The sequence below is a fragment of the Rhineura floridana genome, chromosome 11, assembly GCF_030035675.1.
Source record: "Rhineura floridana isolate rRhiFlo1 chromosome 11, rRhiFlo1.hap2, whole genome shotgun sequence".
NCBI lineage: Eukaryota > Metazoa > Chordata > Lepidosauria > Squamata > Rhineuridae > Rhineura > Rhineura floridana.
In genome coordinates this window covers 52,913,698-52,928,257 of record NC_084490.1, presented here as the reverse complement: position 1 = coordinate 52,928,257, position 14,560 = coordinate 52,913,698, and the positions used below count along the sequence as shown (strand labels likewise).

At 43.8% G+C, this 14,560-nt stretch overlaps 1 protein-coding gene across 7 annotated transcripts in view; it reads right to left on the bottom strand.

Moving 5' to 3' along the window:
• SLC25A39 (solute carrier family 25 member 39) overlaps positions 1–14,560 on the bottom strand; it is a 31,812-nt gene that overhangs the window by 4,580 nt on the left and 12,672 nt on the right. For 5 of the 7 annotated variants that reach the window (XM_061590731.1, XM_061590730.1, XM_061590735.1 and 2 more), the window contains 6 exons: positions 10,831–10,955; positions 10,109–10,176; positions 7,772–7,896; positions 5,412–5,585; positions 2,834–2,943; positions 1,413–1,494 (listed from right to left, as the gene is read on the bottom strand). In XM_061590731.1, coding sequence (XP_061446715.1) covers positions 1,413–1,494; positions 2,834–2,943; positions 5,412–5,585; positions 7,772–7,896; positions 10,109–10,176; positions 10,831–10,955 — 684 coding nt within the window. The remainder of the gene's footprint in view (positions 1–1,412; positions 1,495–2,833; positions 2,944–5,411; positions 5,586–7,771; positions 7,897–10,108; positions 10,177–10,830; positions 10,956–14,560) is intronic. The other 2 variants (XM_061590733.1, XM_061590736.1) reach the window with 1 other exon arrangement.

The following is a 14,560-nucleotide window of genomic DNA, read 5'->3' as shown; positions in this document are numbered from 1 at the left end:
TAAGAGGTGCTATCTGAGACATGCAAGTCTCATCTTGTGAACTTACAAGATATATGGGAGACTGTCCACCACTCAGGCTCAAGACAATAAAGTTGACTATGTGATCCTATGCAAGTATGTTTGGCAAGTCCCGCTATATTCAGCAGAGCTTACTCCCAGGAAATTTATATTGCAGGTATGGGAAATCTGCGCCCCTACAAATATTGCTGGACTACAATCCCCATCGTTGGGAGTTGTACAATTCCCTGGGCACTGGCTATGCTGATTGGGACTGATGGGAGAGCGACAGATGCCCCATCCCTAGTTTATAGTACTGCAACCCAAGAGACCGTGCAAAGGGGCGCAGAGTGGTAAGCGGCGGTAACGCAGCCGAAAGCTCTGCTCATGGCCGGAGTTCGATTCCAACGGAAAGAGGAAGTTGAATCGCCGGTAAAAGGGGTCGAGGTCCACTCAGCCTTCCATCCATCCGTGGTCGGGAAAATGAGTACCCGGCATACACTGGGGGGTAAAGAAAGGCTGGGGAAAGAACTGGCAATCCCACCCCATATATACGGTCTGCCTAGTAAACGTCACAAGACGGCACCCTAAGAGTCGGAAACGACTCGCACTATAAGTGCGGGGACACCTTTACCTTTATCTACAAAGGGCTGCTTCACATGCTGTGCTTTTAAACACCAAAAATGAACACCAAAAATATTTTATATATATGTATGGCAAGCCAATGTTTTCAGCTGTGTGCAAGCCAGAAAACTGGGACTGGCTGTGGCTTTGTGTGACACATGCACAAGACGTAACACGTATTTGCTGCTACTTAGTGCGCAAAGAGGCCCTTGAATTTAATGGGGCAAAATGGCTTGCTGATGGACATGCCTCCCAGGAGACACTGCTGTGTTTACACAGCTACCTGGGGATACCAGTCTGGAGTTCAGACTGGCCATGGCTCTCCTCTACACTTCCACTTGCAAGTTCAGTATCCAGGAAAGGGACTTGCACCAGGTTTCTGTGGAAGAGGAAACTGTTTCTCTTCTGGCTCTGAAGCAACAGCCCTCAAGCACTCACCTGGCAAAGGAAGACTGGGAAGCAGCACTACTGGCATATCTCTGGCTCTGATTGGTTCCTAGGCCAACTTTCCAAAGGACAGGGAGCCCTGTATGAACTACCCAGGTGTACTCAGCCTTAGGCTTGATCTTTCCTGCCCAGTGGGCACTGATTGTATCACACCCTTCAGACCCAGCACCCTCGACTCTGCTTTTAAGGTCTTTGATGTCCGTGCTCTGTTGCTTGTCTGCCCTGCCAAGTGGATTGCTTGCCCTGAAACTGACCCAAGCTTACACTTGCATGAAGAGAGCTACCAATGGCTGGCCAGTCTTATGACAGTAGCCTTCTTCCTCCGGTACCTTCCTGCCTCTCACCTTGGAGTGTCTCCATGTCTCCCAGCTCAATCTGTCTCTGGGTCTTCACCACGTCAAAGGGCAGTGTCAAGATAGCAGCCACCTGGGGAATAGGAATGCCCATCTGTTAGCTGCCTCTCTGGCACGTGGAAACAACTAAATAATTATCCTGGTTAACAGAGAGCTTTTGGGATCACATTTCTTTAATTCAGGTATTTATACCCCAGCTTTTCAAGGCAAAATGCCTTCGATAAAGCAGCTTACAACATAGCTAAGCTAGTTAACAATTTAAAACATTTTTAAAAAATGAGCAAAGAAGAATGAACTCAGTTGCCTCCACTTCTATGACTGAAGATTTCAACACATGAATGGATGTTAGAGAATTTTAGGAGTTGGAAATCCTAATGCATCTCCGCCAGACAGCATCGTCGGAGCTTATCATGAGAGCTTCAGGGGCAACCCCCATCTCTATGGTCAGTTCAGTCCTCCAGCTCCACTTTCCCTTGTGCTGCCTTCTCCTCTGGCACCTTATATTGCCTTAGCGGAGGAACATTTCTCCGAACCGCCAGTCTCCAAGTGCCCCACAAAGTTAAGGGCCACAGAAAAAATCATCAGCAAGATCCTCCACTGGGCTTGAGACAAAGCTCTCTCTTTGTTGGGGCTGGCAGTGGGGAAGTGATGGGCTCCCTGACCACCCTAGTTAAATAAATGTTGGCAAAGAAAAGGAGGGGGGGAAGAGGGGGGAACCAGCTGTTGAGTTGAAACAGTGAGGTGCTCCCAAGAAAAGTATCCTGCCTCTAACCATGAAGGGAAGGAATCAGCAGGGCCTCTAACACACAACAGGGCCAAACTTTGCTTAATTTGCATAAATCCCACCACTAGAGCGAGTGGGAGGAGATTAAAAACTCACTCTAGATAGCGTACTCCATGGATGGAGAACCAACTGTTCAGAACGCACATGGAGAAGGAAAACTGGTTCGTGTTAAGTAAGGGTAAAGGCACTGTGTGTGTATCAGGGGTAGAAAGAGGAGACCCACATCCATGGCTCCAACCAGTTTTCTCACTGGCCACGCCTACCACTGGAAGGGATGCAGTCACTGGACTGAAAAGGGTTCCCTATCCTGATGTATATCATTAACATTTGTCATACTGACCACACTGCAAGTGCTGCACACGTACAATTCACTCCGTCACTGGGAAAGCTTGGGCCAAGAAGTTTGAAACTTTACAATAAGGAGCACACTAACATTTGCTTCTGCTCAGCAACACAGACAAATAAAACAAAATGGCCATAATCTTTAGTCTTCCTGGTTGCAGAAACTCAGCTGTTTAAAAGGCTCCCCGAGTCATAGGCGAGAGAACATTGGTGAGCAGGCTGTTTTGCCTTGCATCTGTCTGTTGAGGCAATATCTCAAGGCTGCTCGAAAGAACTGGCAACTCACCGTGCCAGAAATGGCACCGGCTGCAAAGCTGACTGTGAAAGTGGCCTTGGTCAGATGGAACTGGGTACACAGCCATTCTTTCACCAGTTCATAGTTGTACCAGTACAGAGCTGTGGGGAAACCAAGAGGAAGAAAGATATCAGAAAAAAAGGGAGGGGAATGACAGACATCAGAAACTTACTGTATTTCCTTTGGGCACTGGGGAACGTGTGCCCCTCTGCTAGAGTGGCAGCTCTCCCCTTCCCTGCCCAGAATCCCTACGGGTGTCCCGCTCCTCAGGTTTAATTTTAACATTTTTTTTGTTTCAAGGGATTCATACGCCATCCTTCATAATGTCAGGGCAGTTTACAACCTGCTGCGGTGAAAACTCTATTCACTAATAGGCAAAAACCCCTTGCGGTTTAAGAACATACCTATAGCCAACAGATATATCTATCAAACTTTAAAAAGTAGGGAAACTGGACAGCTATAGTGAATACAGCAGGGGAGCTGACCTCCTCTCTGAGATATTGTACTGCCCTACAAATATGTAAAAATGAAAACACAATTTGGGTTGGTCTTTCACGGTCCAATCCACTTCCTGTGTAGCTTGGAAGAACTTGGTAACATGTGCCTCTGAGCAGATGGTGAGTGGTGGCAACACCTGCAATCAGGACTGCATCTCCAAAGATGGACAACTACATTTTTGTGTTAGTTGGTGTTCTTCTTACTTTGCTTCTTTCCTGTGTTACTACTGTTTCTACAGAGAATCTAACCTAGAAAATTGTATTTCACTCATTATTCATCCTAGAAATCTTTGTCAAATGTATTTTTATTACTTTGAAAGCCTTTTTATTGGCCAATGTCATATGATGGTGAAGAGGGGAGGGAAGGGGGAGAGGAGGGCAGATTTGATCATTTGCATGCTTATTGAGTTCAATGGAATTTACTTCAATGCAATCATGGTTAGGATAGGTGAAACTGACCTCGGGGAGGGACAGGTGGGGGGAGGAGTAGGGAAGGAAGACAGAGGGGGAGGAGATTGGGTGGGTAGGCACTGGGCAGAGGGAAAGCCCCTTTCCTTTTCAAAAGGGAAATAATGTTAACAGTATCACTTCCCCTACCACCACCTTTTTATTCTACAGCAGACACATGTAGTGTCCCACCCAAATTTAAACCAAAGCTGTCCCTGGCCACATCCACACCAGACATTTATTCCACTTTAAACAGTCATGGCTTCTCCCAAAGAATCCTATTCTCACAGAGGTACACCCTATTCCCCTCACAGATCTACAGTCACCAGAATTCTCTGATAAGATGGGCTGACTGTTAAACCACTCTGGCCACTGGAGTTCTGTCAGGGGGATAGGAACCTCTTAACAACTCTCAGTACCCTTCACAAACTACACTTCCCAGGATTCTTTGGGGAAAGCCATGACTGCTTAAAGTGGAATAAATATCTGGCGTGGGTGTGGCCCCGATTAGCCAAGCCAAACACCTGTTAGTCTGGCTTTTAGAACATTGACAGTTGGTTTTTATTGAGCATGCCTGCACTATCATAGACTCCAATGTTTATTTTCTTAAATTAATTAAAAATCAGCCAGGCATTTTTTTAACTTTTAAACTGCAGGAGATGAAGGTCAGAGTATGGGGCAAGGTCAATAATAGGATTATCATCATCATCTGCGAGCATGCCTGATTTTTAATTAATTTCAACAAATTATGAGATCACTGACAGAAAAAAAGTCTAACAGCGGTCTGGATTCTTTTACTCGTGTTTCAGACTTTAAAGTCTAAATTCTCTCTGAGTGTTTTGTGTATCGCCATGAAAACTTAGAGGGTTGTTAAGCAAATGTTTCTGAGTTCAGGACTATAAGCTTTGTAAGATTTTGTTTTGAAATGAGCTTATGGGAAGCAGCAGTATGGCATGGGGAATATTTTCCATTTAACATGGCAGAATGTGAAAAACCCATGCAGGCTATAGTATACAGCTACTCTCGTGACTCTAGATTTATTCAGTCCAGCCAAGCAATGCACTACTGGGGAAGGCAGAAACTTGTTTCTCTGCTCAGACAGGAGGGTCATGGAGCCCTGAGACCCACACCGCCTGCACATCAATCTAGAGGGTGTCAACCTCCAAGTGGGAATGGTATTGATGGGCCATACTGCTCCACCCCCTGCAAGTTCAGAATGCCCTGGACAGCGGACAGATGTTTGTGCAATCCCTTCTTAAAAACCACAAAGATGGAGATTCCACAACTTTCATGGGTAATACAGTATTGATTCCCTGCTATCCTTAAGACACTGTACTCAATCAGCTAAAATGGCTTTGTTGCAAGATGGATTCTCTGAGGAGCCAACCTTTCCCTTTTTTGGTATTTTGAAAACAGGTATCACACTCTGTCTTGCATGTTCTCTGCTCTAAAATGAAACATGCCTAGTTTCTTCCGCCCCTCTGTGTGCAACGTATTCCAAACCCTCTCGTTACTGCAGGTTCTTTTCTCCCTTCTGTGTGTTGCATCCATTTATTTTATTTTATTTATTTTATTTATTTTATATACCGCCCTAAGCCCGAAGGCTCTCTGGGCGGTGTACATACCTGAGAAAGGAACGTCCCGCAACACTGTGGGTCCCCAGCCCCTCCAGAGAGACAGCCACCCATCCTGGGCCACAGCAGATTGGATGCAGACACGCAGTTCGTGGTAGCTCAGCTGGCGGGATTGCATCTTTGTGCGGATGAGTTCCAAGGGGCTAATCACTGTTACTGCACCCACTAGGGAAGAGAATTCAGGACAACATGTGAAATCAACCCTCAATCTATCAGGGGTGGTTCTCGGCCCTCCTACCTCAAAGACCAACTGGAAGACACACACACATAGAAGAGATGATCGGCGTTATGGATTACAATGTGAACGACATGTGCCTGGGCATCATAAAACATGGGAATTGCTATAGCAGACTTCATCACAAGGCATTCCATCTTCTCACTGTTTAGGAAGATCCGACAAGTAGGCTGGGAGTTTGATAATTCAACCCTGTTGCCAATCATTGAAATATAGAACCCAAAAGGCACCATGTCACTGAACATGGAGGCTGCAGTTCTGGCATTCAGAAAGAGTTTGAGAAGAAAGGGTAAGGGAAGGAGAAGAACTGGAAGGGACCAGCCTGGGGTAATGGATTATATGTGGTGGTGGTGGTGAACATAAGAGACAATGGACACCTCAGGGAGGTTCATGAGAAGGCATAACTGCTGCATTCATTCTTGATTTACTTCACACACTCCAAAAGTAGTACAGTAGGGCCCCGCTTATATGGTGGGTTAGGGAGCAGGCCCCCGCCATAAAGCGGAAATCGCCGTAAAGCGGAATCCCATTGATTATAATGGGGCGCATCACGCGAAAATGCCGCAAAAACGGCTTTAAAATGGGGAATTTTCTGCTGCCTCATTAGCGGAATGCTGGAATGCAAAGCGCCGGTAAGCGGCGCCCTACTGTAATCATATTGCTACCTTTTTAACATGGAGACTGTCCTTAGACTTGAACTATGCTTTGGGAAGGAGGGGTGAATGGAAGGTGTTCACCTGCATCTCAGATCCCCCCCCGGTATCCTATAGGAAGGGTAACACCCACTCACATACCTCTGAAGCTCATTCAGTAAAATATCTCTCCCCTAAGTGGTGGTTACCCTTCTGATAGACTTGCATCTACTTTATGGCAAAGCAGCCCCTTTTCCAAGCATGATCAGAAGCGTTTCCCCCTGACTTAAAACAAGACACACATACACTCTTCCAGATGCCTGACCTGCACAACAGCACTAGGATCTGGTGCGCTACAGATGTTCTGGACTACATCTGTGCAGGCTGGGCTTAATGGGAATCATAGTCCAACAGCATCTGGAAGGCATCACATTGGATGCCCTTGACTTACAATCCATACTTGAGAAGGCAACATCCCGCAACATGGTGGGATGTAAGTCAGAAGCATCCAACGTGATGCCTTCCAGATGCTTTTGGACTATAACTCCCATCAGCCCCAGCCAGCACAGATGGTAGTTCAAAACATCTGGAGGGCACCAGCTTGGGAAAGGCTGGCTTACCACAAGAAACATGTTAACCCATGAGCTATCCCGTGGGAGCTGGAGTGAGCTGAAGCAAACTGGCATGTGTGTGCTACATGTCTGTTTCTTTATTAATTTTAAGAATGTGTATGCGACCTATTCAAAACACATGTTTTCCCAAGGTGGCTTACAATCAGCATCATACACATATTTAAAAACAAGCATCTAAAAATTCTGTCAACTAAAAACTGCAGCATAAAACAATCCCTAAATCAGACCAATTTTGCAGTTGAAAACAGAGAGGAATGAGTTAAAAAATCCAGTCCCATCATTTTAACCAAAAGTGAATAGAATTTTGTTGTTAAAAAAAAAGGTTTTAGAGGCATCTTAAAATCAAACGGAAGAAGCCAAATGCAATTTTGTTGGGAGGGAGTTCCAGAGATATGGGGTCACCACTGAAAAGACCCTATCTGTTGTGCCCAGCAACCTAACTGATCTGAAGCAGGGCCTCTGTGGATGATCTCAGAGATGTGGTGGCTCACTTTTACAAGCTTAACACACACTACCTCCAACCTTTTATGTACACCGCCCAGAGAGCCTTTTTGGCTTAGGGCGGTATATAAATCAAATTAAATAAAAAATAAAATAAAATAAAATAAAACCTCCAGCTGATAGGTTTTTTGAACTTTAATCATATTAGAGGTCCTATCTCCAGGCAACCCCTTTTCTAAACATAAAGTCACACTCTTCCTAAAATGGAGAGATAGACATACAGATGCCAAATCACTGGGGAAAGAAAACATTTTAAAAGCTAGAAGTTTTTTTTTTAAAGTATTTATCTGAAAGCAGTAAGACAGACAGCTCCTACAAGTATACAGACACAACAGGAAAAGTGATACTCACATCTAGCAACTGCCCCAGCCACTAGTGGGATGTAGCGTCCTTGGCTGTCAATCCTGGCACGCAAGAAATCACGTAGCTGGTCATAACTAGTGAAGTAGATCACAGTGGCAGGGACAGCCATCACCCTGTTAAAGAGTTGCAGATATTAAGCAGAAAGTGCAGTGTGTATGCCTATGCAGAATCTAATTAGTACTTCTAACACCAATGTGTGGCAAATTTAACACTACCCATAAACCCAACAAGAATTCTGATCACCCAGAGTTCCAAAAAGCCATAACAAAACAAAAGGAAAAAAAGGAAAAAGTAACAATTCAGTGAGCAGAGGTGAGAGAAAGTGGCAAAGAAACAAGAGACTGGAGATCTGCCTTCTCATTTCTTAACCCTGGCAAAGAACTTCCACCCTCTTCACTGGATTACTTTATAAAAATGGGGGCTAGAAACATCTTTTTTAAAAAAAGAATCTGAGCTGCAGTTATTTTTGGGACTCTGCAGGATCTAAAACTGGGGTGGCTGCATTTGGCCTAAGGGATGCTTTTACCAGGTCTCCAGAGGCTGCAGGCGATGACAAGTGTAGCCACCCCTCACTCTCACATACGCACAAAGGCACACACAAAGGCACACAGCCCCACACATTTCTCAGGATGTAATTTTCCCAATCTCATACACTTCTGGCTGTTGCAAGATGGGAAAAACTACTAATTTGCAAGTAACCTTTTCCCCTGCCTAGTTTTCTTGCTTTCCCCATAGCGAAGCTGGGTCTTTAAGACCTTCTTAATTCTTTATTAGAAGACACTCCATCTCTGGTTTCTCTCCTCCATCTCCACAATAGTAACTAGATACATAATCCAGACAATACGTAGGGCTGCCCTTGAAGACTGTTCGGAAACTTCAGCTAGTGCAAAATGCGGCAGCCAGGCTGTTGACGAGGACCAATCGGTCTGCGCATATAACACCTGTCCTGGCTCGCTTGCACTGGCTACCTATTTGTTTCCGAGCTAGATTCAAGGTGCTGGTGTTGACCTATAAAGCCTTACACGGTGTGGGACCGCAATACCTTGTGGAACGCCTCTCCCGCTATGAACCTACCCGTTCACTTCGTTCAGTATCTAAGGCCCTCCTCCGGGTACCAACTCACCAGGATGCCCGGAGGACTGTTACTAGATCTAGGGCCTTTTCTGTGGTGGCCCCCGAATTGTGGAACAGCTTACTGGAGGAAATACGCCTGGTGCCTACGGTTCTTTCTTTTAGGCGCCAGGTTAAGACCTGGCTATACTCCCAGGCATTTTAATGTTCAATGTTTTATGTTTAATGTTTTAGTTTAATGTGTTCCTCTCTGTTACTGATTTTATTCTATATTGTATTTTAATCTCGTTTTGTACACCGCCCAGAGAGCTATTAGCTATGGGCGGTCTAGAAATGAAAATAAACAAACAAACAAACAAACAAACAAATAAATAAATATTAATAAGTCCAAGTCTGTATGTTTTTATGGTGGCATTTCAATCCATAAAGCCGTTTTTGTGGCTTGTAAAACAGGGGTCCTTAATCTTTGGTCCATGGGCTTCAGGGGGTCTATGAACTGGACGCACACATACAAAAATTTCCAATGCAATCAAATTAACTGCATTTATTTATTTATGGGGGTTCATAACTTTCATCAGATTCTCAGAGGGGTCTGTGACCCAAAAAAGGTTAAGAACCACTGTCTGAAATCATTTTATATTTGCATGTTATATTTTACACTTTTATTCTTCTACAGCAGTGGTTCTCAAACTTTTTTGGTTTGCGGTGCACTGTAAAACAAAAGATTTTTCTGGCGCACTTTGTGTACAAAATTAAAAATATATTAATATATTTTAAACTATGAATAAAAATAAACTATAGAAAACTATTACTTACCCTATACAAATGGGTTTCTTCTCATTTTTAAAATATACTTTCATAATATTTGAGGCACACCTAGCCACCTCTTAGGGCTGGGCGCACCGTTTGACAATCACTGTTCTACAATTACCAATTACAACAATGTTACAATTGCAACAATGGTGCTGCAATCTTTCCAGAGCAAGCACATTAATATTGGTTTCTTATTGGCCAGTGCTTAATCCCTTAAAGCAAATAAGGTAGTCAAAGCCAATGCAATTCTGTCTGTGTGCACACTTTTTCCAGCAGAGATCCCAAAAGTAGTATTGCTAATTTTCCAAAATTAGCTTTCTTGCAAGGTCAAGCGTAAAATTTGTGTTCAAGCATGCCTGTGTACAGACACACTAGCAGATCTGGATTTTATTTTTTGTATATAAATCATTTATATTGTATATTAATCATGTTTTGACTCACAGGGTGGGTGGCAGGCCACTCCATAAGGATCGGATGCCCTCGTAGCGTATGATCTTCACAAAAGCATCCTAGAGTAAGGAAGAGACAAGGACGAACAGTTAAGAAGAGAGAGGTTCATTGGAAAAAAACCCTGCAGTGTGCTTAGGAACACATACATGCCCCTTTTCCTTGTCCCCTCCAGCTCTGCAAAGTCTGGAGCCGAGACTGATAAATCACACCACCTCCTGAGCTAAGCCCAATCATTTTCAAGGGGTTAACCACAGAACGCATTCACTTCTACCAGGACATAAGTTAGATGGGATTCAGCGCTAAATATTATTATTATTAATAATAATAATAATATATCAAATCAAACAAATTCATTTTGATTAATATAAATTAATATAAACATAACATTTAAAATTCATTATAAAATAAACTGTCAATATATGAACCAGTCAGATATCATGATGATGAAGCAGCAGCAACAGCGAAATGATCAAGATGTCTTAGGCAAGTCAGAAGGGCCCCAGGGGGCACCAAGATATAGACAGTCAAGCCTCAGATCAGCCCCAGCCATGTCCTTAGGCATCCCCAAAGCAGTTTACTTGGAGACTCTTTGTTGTTTTAAGCAGGGGGAGATGCCACATCGTCTATGACTCTACCTCATTTCCACCACCATCCCGGCCCACAGCTTAAATAGCTACAAGGCTTTCCAGATGGAAGATGGTTCAGCCCTTTACCTTGCAGAACCTTACCAAAGTGCCTGTGAACCGAGTGGGAGTCTTATACCAGGCTGTGCAGCTGTTTCCATTCTGACACACATATAGGTGGTCCATGAGGCCATTGCAGTAAAGGAAGCATTTCCCTGTTAAAGAGGGGGAGAGAAAAAAAAAGGGATTTAGAGGGGGGGCAGTTGTACCATCAGAAACCAAAGGTTCTTGACCAATCCCTTATTCCCCATTTTGAGTTGCCTGCTCCTGAATACATGTGCTCACAAGCATCCTACACACCTTGCCACCAATGCATATAAACATGGTTGCATCATTCATTTAAAGCGTTTATACCTATTATTCAGCCATTTTATTGATCTGTAACCTTCCAGGGCAGGTTACAGATCAATAAAAATGACACAGTCCCTACCCTCAGGCTTACAATCTAAAAAGACATGACACATAAGGACAGGAGGGGAAGTGAAGAGAAGACAAGCAACTGCTGGGCCCAAATAACTGATATCACAAGGTTCTTATAACAAATAGCTAATATAGAAATGGGCTGCTCACCGTTCAAAAAACCAGACCTTAGCAGCCCAAGAAATGGCCTGGTGACCCAATCTTCCTAGAAGTGGCTATAATGCAACTAGATACAATTGACTTTACAGGGTGCAGCCTACCTAGAACCTGCTGACTACTTCTTACTCTCACCGCAACAAGTAGGCTCATGGAAACCCAGTTGATGCCATCACTCCCACAGAGGGACAGTCCTGCTGCTTCCCTCTCATAGGACAGCTGGTTCCAAAATTCTCTGTGAGGGAGAGAGGGGCTCAATGCAGCTGACAAGAGCAGCTGTGAATGGAGATGACAGTTCCCAAATGCCCCAACTGGAGCCACACAAGCATGGAACTCCATGTCCAGAGCAGAATTTGGCACCGTCACCTCAACGTTTCTAGCCTCCATGATAAGCTTGCAAACACGCCGTCAACACTTGGTGCTCTCTCAAATGCCAGGAAGGAGAAGAGGATACACCACTAGGAATAGCTCCTTCTCCATATGGAAAAAGCTAGGACTTACCCAGAAAAGACTTGAGTATTCCATTTTAGATCAGCCAAAGCTACTGAGTATCATTATCTCAAATCTATTTGCAATAGGGGAGTAACAAGTTATGTTCCCTGCCAAGAGCTATCTTCAGCCTCCATAACCTATTCTTATCAGCAGCCATAGATAAGATAGATAGGTTAGATAGGTATATTAAAGAGTAAGAAACCTATAGCTGCAAAAACAACATTAAAACCCTGTCTCAAGAAAATGCACAGAAAGTTACTGATGGGAAAAAACCCTCTGCTTTTATGTTCATTCCAAGATCAACAATGTGCACCTCCTTAACCCATTTTCTATTTCCACTTTTTCTTGACAAAGAGTACATGCAGCCCTGTCCAGAAAGGCCTCAATTACTAATGGCCCAATGCCACCAGGGGTAGCTAGGCTTGGTACATGGATACAGCCAGGACAGAAGAATTTAGGGACCCGTCGCAGTCCAAGTAAGCAAAGCAAAAATGGACAAACCCTGGGAGTCACCTGTCTGTCACCTCACTAGCCAGAGGTCCCAGGATCCTAGCTTTCCACAGACATTAGTTTCTGCCTATTAATCACAAACTCACTGCAAATCCCATCACAATTTTTTTTTATTTTTACAAATTCATTTGTTACAGTATTTATTGTTTTATGCTATATTTTCATGTGGTTTTAGCTTTATGAACTGTCACACAGGATGGCTATATAAATGTAATATACCAGCTGTATATAAATGTAGTAAATACAGGTTTTATTTATTTTCAATGTAGCGTCAAGTCTCTTGTAAGCTGCCTTTGATGGATTTATATCCTGAAAGTAATTGTCATAAAGAAACGAAATAATAATAATAATAAAGAGCAGCTTTCAGAATCCTTGCATCCAGTTGAAAACTTCTGGCTTTGAGAATTGCTGTAATGATACCAAAGTTATCTGCCTCTCAAAAGTAACTCTAGTGAGACACTGAAGCAAGACATGGTAGAAGACAGATAGTCCTTGTCTGTCCAATATTTAATTATCAGAGGTATTTTTCTGGTACCATTTTTAACTGTTGTGACCATGGCTATAAAGAAATTTATGGAGGACAGGTTGTTGTTTTTTTAAAAGCAATTTGTATTAATAGTCATATAATTTCTGCAGTAATGAAGTCTAAATTACTTATGGGCCACATAAAACATCTACTGTTCATCTCAAGGCACTGAGAAGTTAGATCAGCCTTGTCCAACCTTTGGGCCACAGACGTTGCTGGACTGCAACTCCCATCAGCCCCAGCCAGCATGGTCAATGGCCAGGAATTATGGGAACTGTAGTCCAGCAACATCTGTGGCCCAAAGGTTGGACAAGGCTGAGTTAGATGTTTTCAGTCTTAATCATAACAAATGCTCTAGCTCCAGAAGTAGATCACGGAAGATCAAGATGCTGTTTTTATAAAGGTGGAACTGCGTCCACACAGTGCTGAAATACTCTGGGCAGATTATATTGGGCTGCATACCCCAGAACCCATTACCTGCTTCCCAGAAGGCAACATCACAGCCACCAACCCCAACGCACTCACTTCTACCAGGACATAGGTTAGATAGGATTCAAACAAGGTTAAGGGAAGTCATGGCACAGAAAAAGGAGAAGGAGAAACACACAAAGAACAGACAAAACACTTCCAAGGCTCGTTAGTTAAAAATAGAAGGTGGGAATAGCCTTCTACCCACGCCCACTACATGCGTTGCTGAGTGTACTCTGTTCTACCGAATGCTCAATTCAGCATCCAGCGATGCTCAGTTTTCGTTAAAAAGAAACAGGCGTTCTAGCTTGCATGGTAGCAGAGAAAAATTGAAAGGTTTCTATATTCTTTCCCCTCCTTTACTGGCAAAAAGGAAAGAAAGAAAAGAAGTTCAGATCTGAAGACTTCAGATCATGGAGCCAGAATGAATTATGCAAAACTCAACATAGTTGAAAACACTCTGTGTAATTATTTCTGTACAGAAAATTCTAGCAGGGGGAAGTTCCATGCAGGATACACATTGGCCCAATTACATGCAACTCCAGAGAGAGTTTACAGGGGAGAGAAGGCTGCAGGCCTTTCCAATGGAAGAGGGACTAGACAGGAGAATCCTGTTCTTTGACATAATGAGATGTTATTGTGTTAGAGCCAGACAGGGAGTGTCTGGCTGCAGCAGTCCCTAACCCAAGCAATGGTGGGTCCCAGGCAGCAAAAGAAGCAGATGAACTCCGAGGTTGAAAGTTGAAGTGTCAGGGAGGGGGTCAGGGTAAAACTGTTCCCCCAAATGTGCTGCCTTTCTGTCTGTTAAGTCCTTTTTATATTCAAATATGCAGTTCTCCCCCCTGCAGTTTGAAGGGCCACACTGCATGCCATTTGTACGCATTTGCACAGCTCACTGAGCAAAACAACATGGCAACTTAAGAAGCGGCAGACTTGCACCAGCATGCAGGATGGGGCACCCATATAACAGCTCACATTATGATGCTATGAAACAGGTCGGAAGCAAAACTATTTAGACTAGGATCGCCTAAGGGACCAGGGTAGGACATGCTCACCGCATCCAGTGCCCCTGACCAAGGATGGCCAACCTAGTGAAACATGGGGAAGATGAAGTGACTCACCTAGGTAGCACATAACAAGGCAGGGTGCAGGGATGGGAAATAAAGTTATTTCAGATCATTCTCCCCC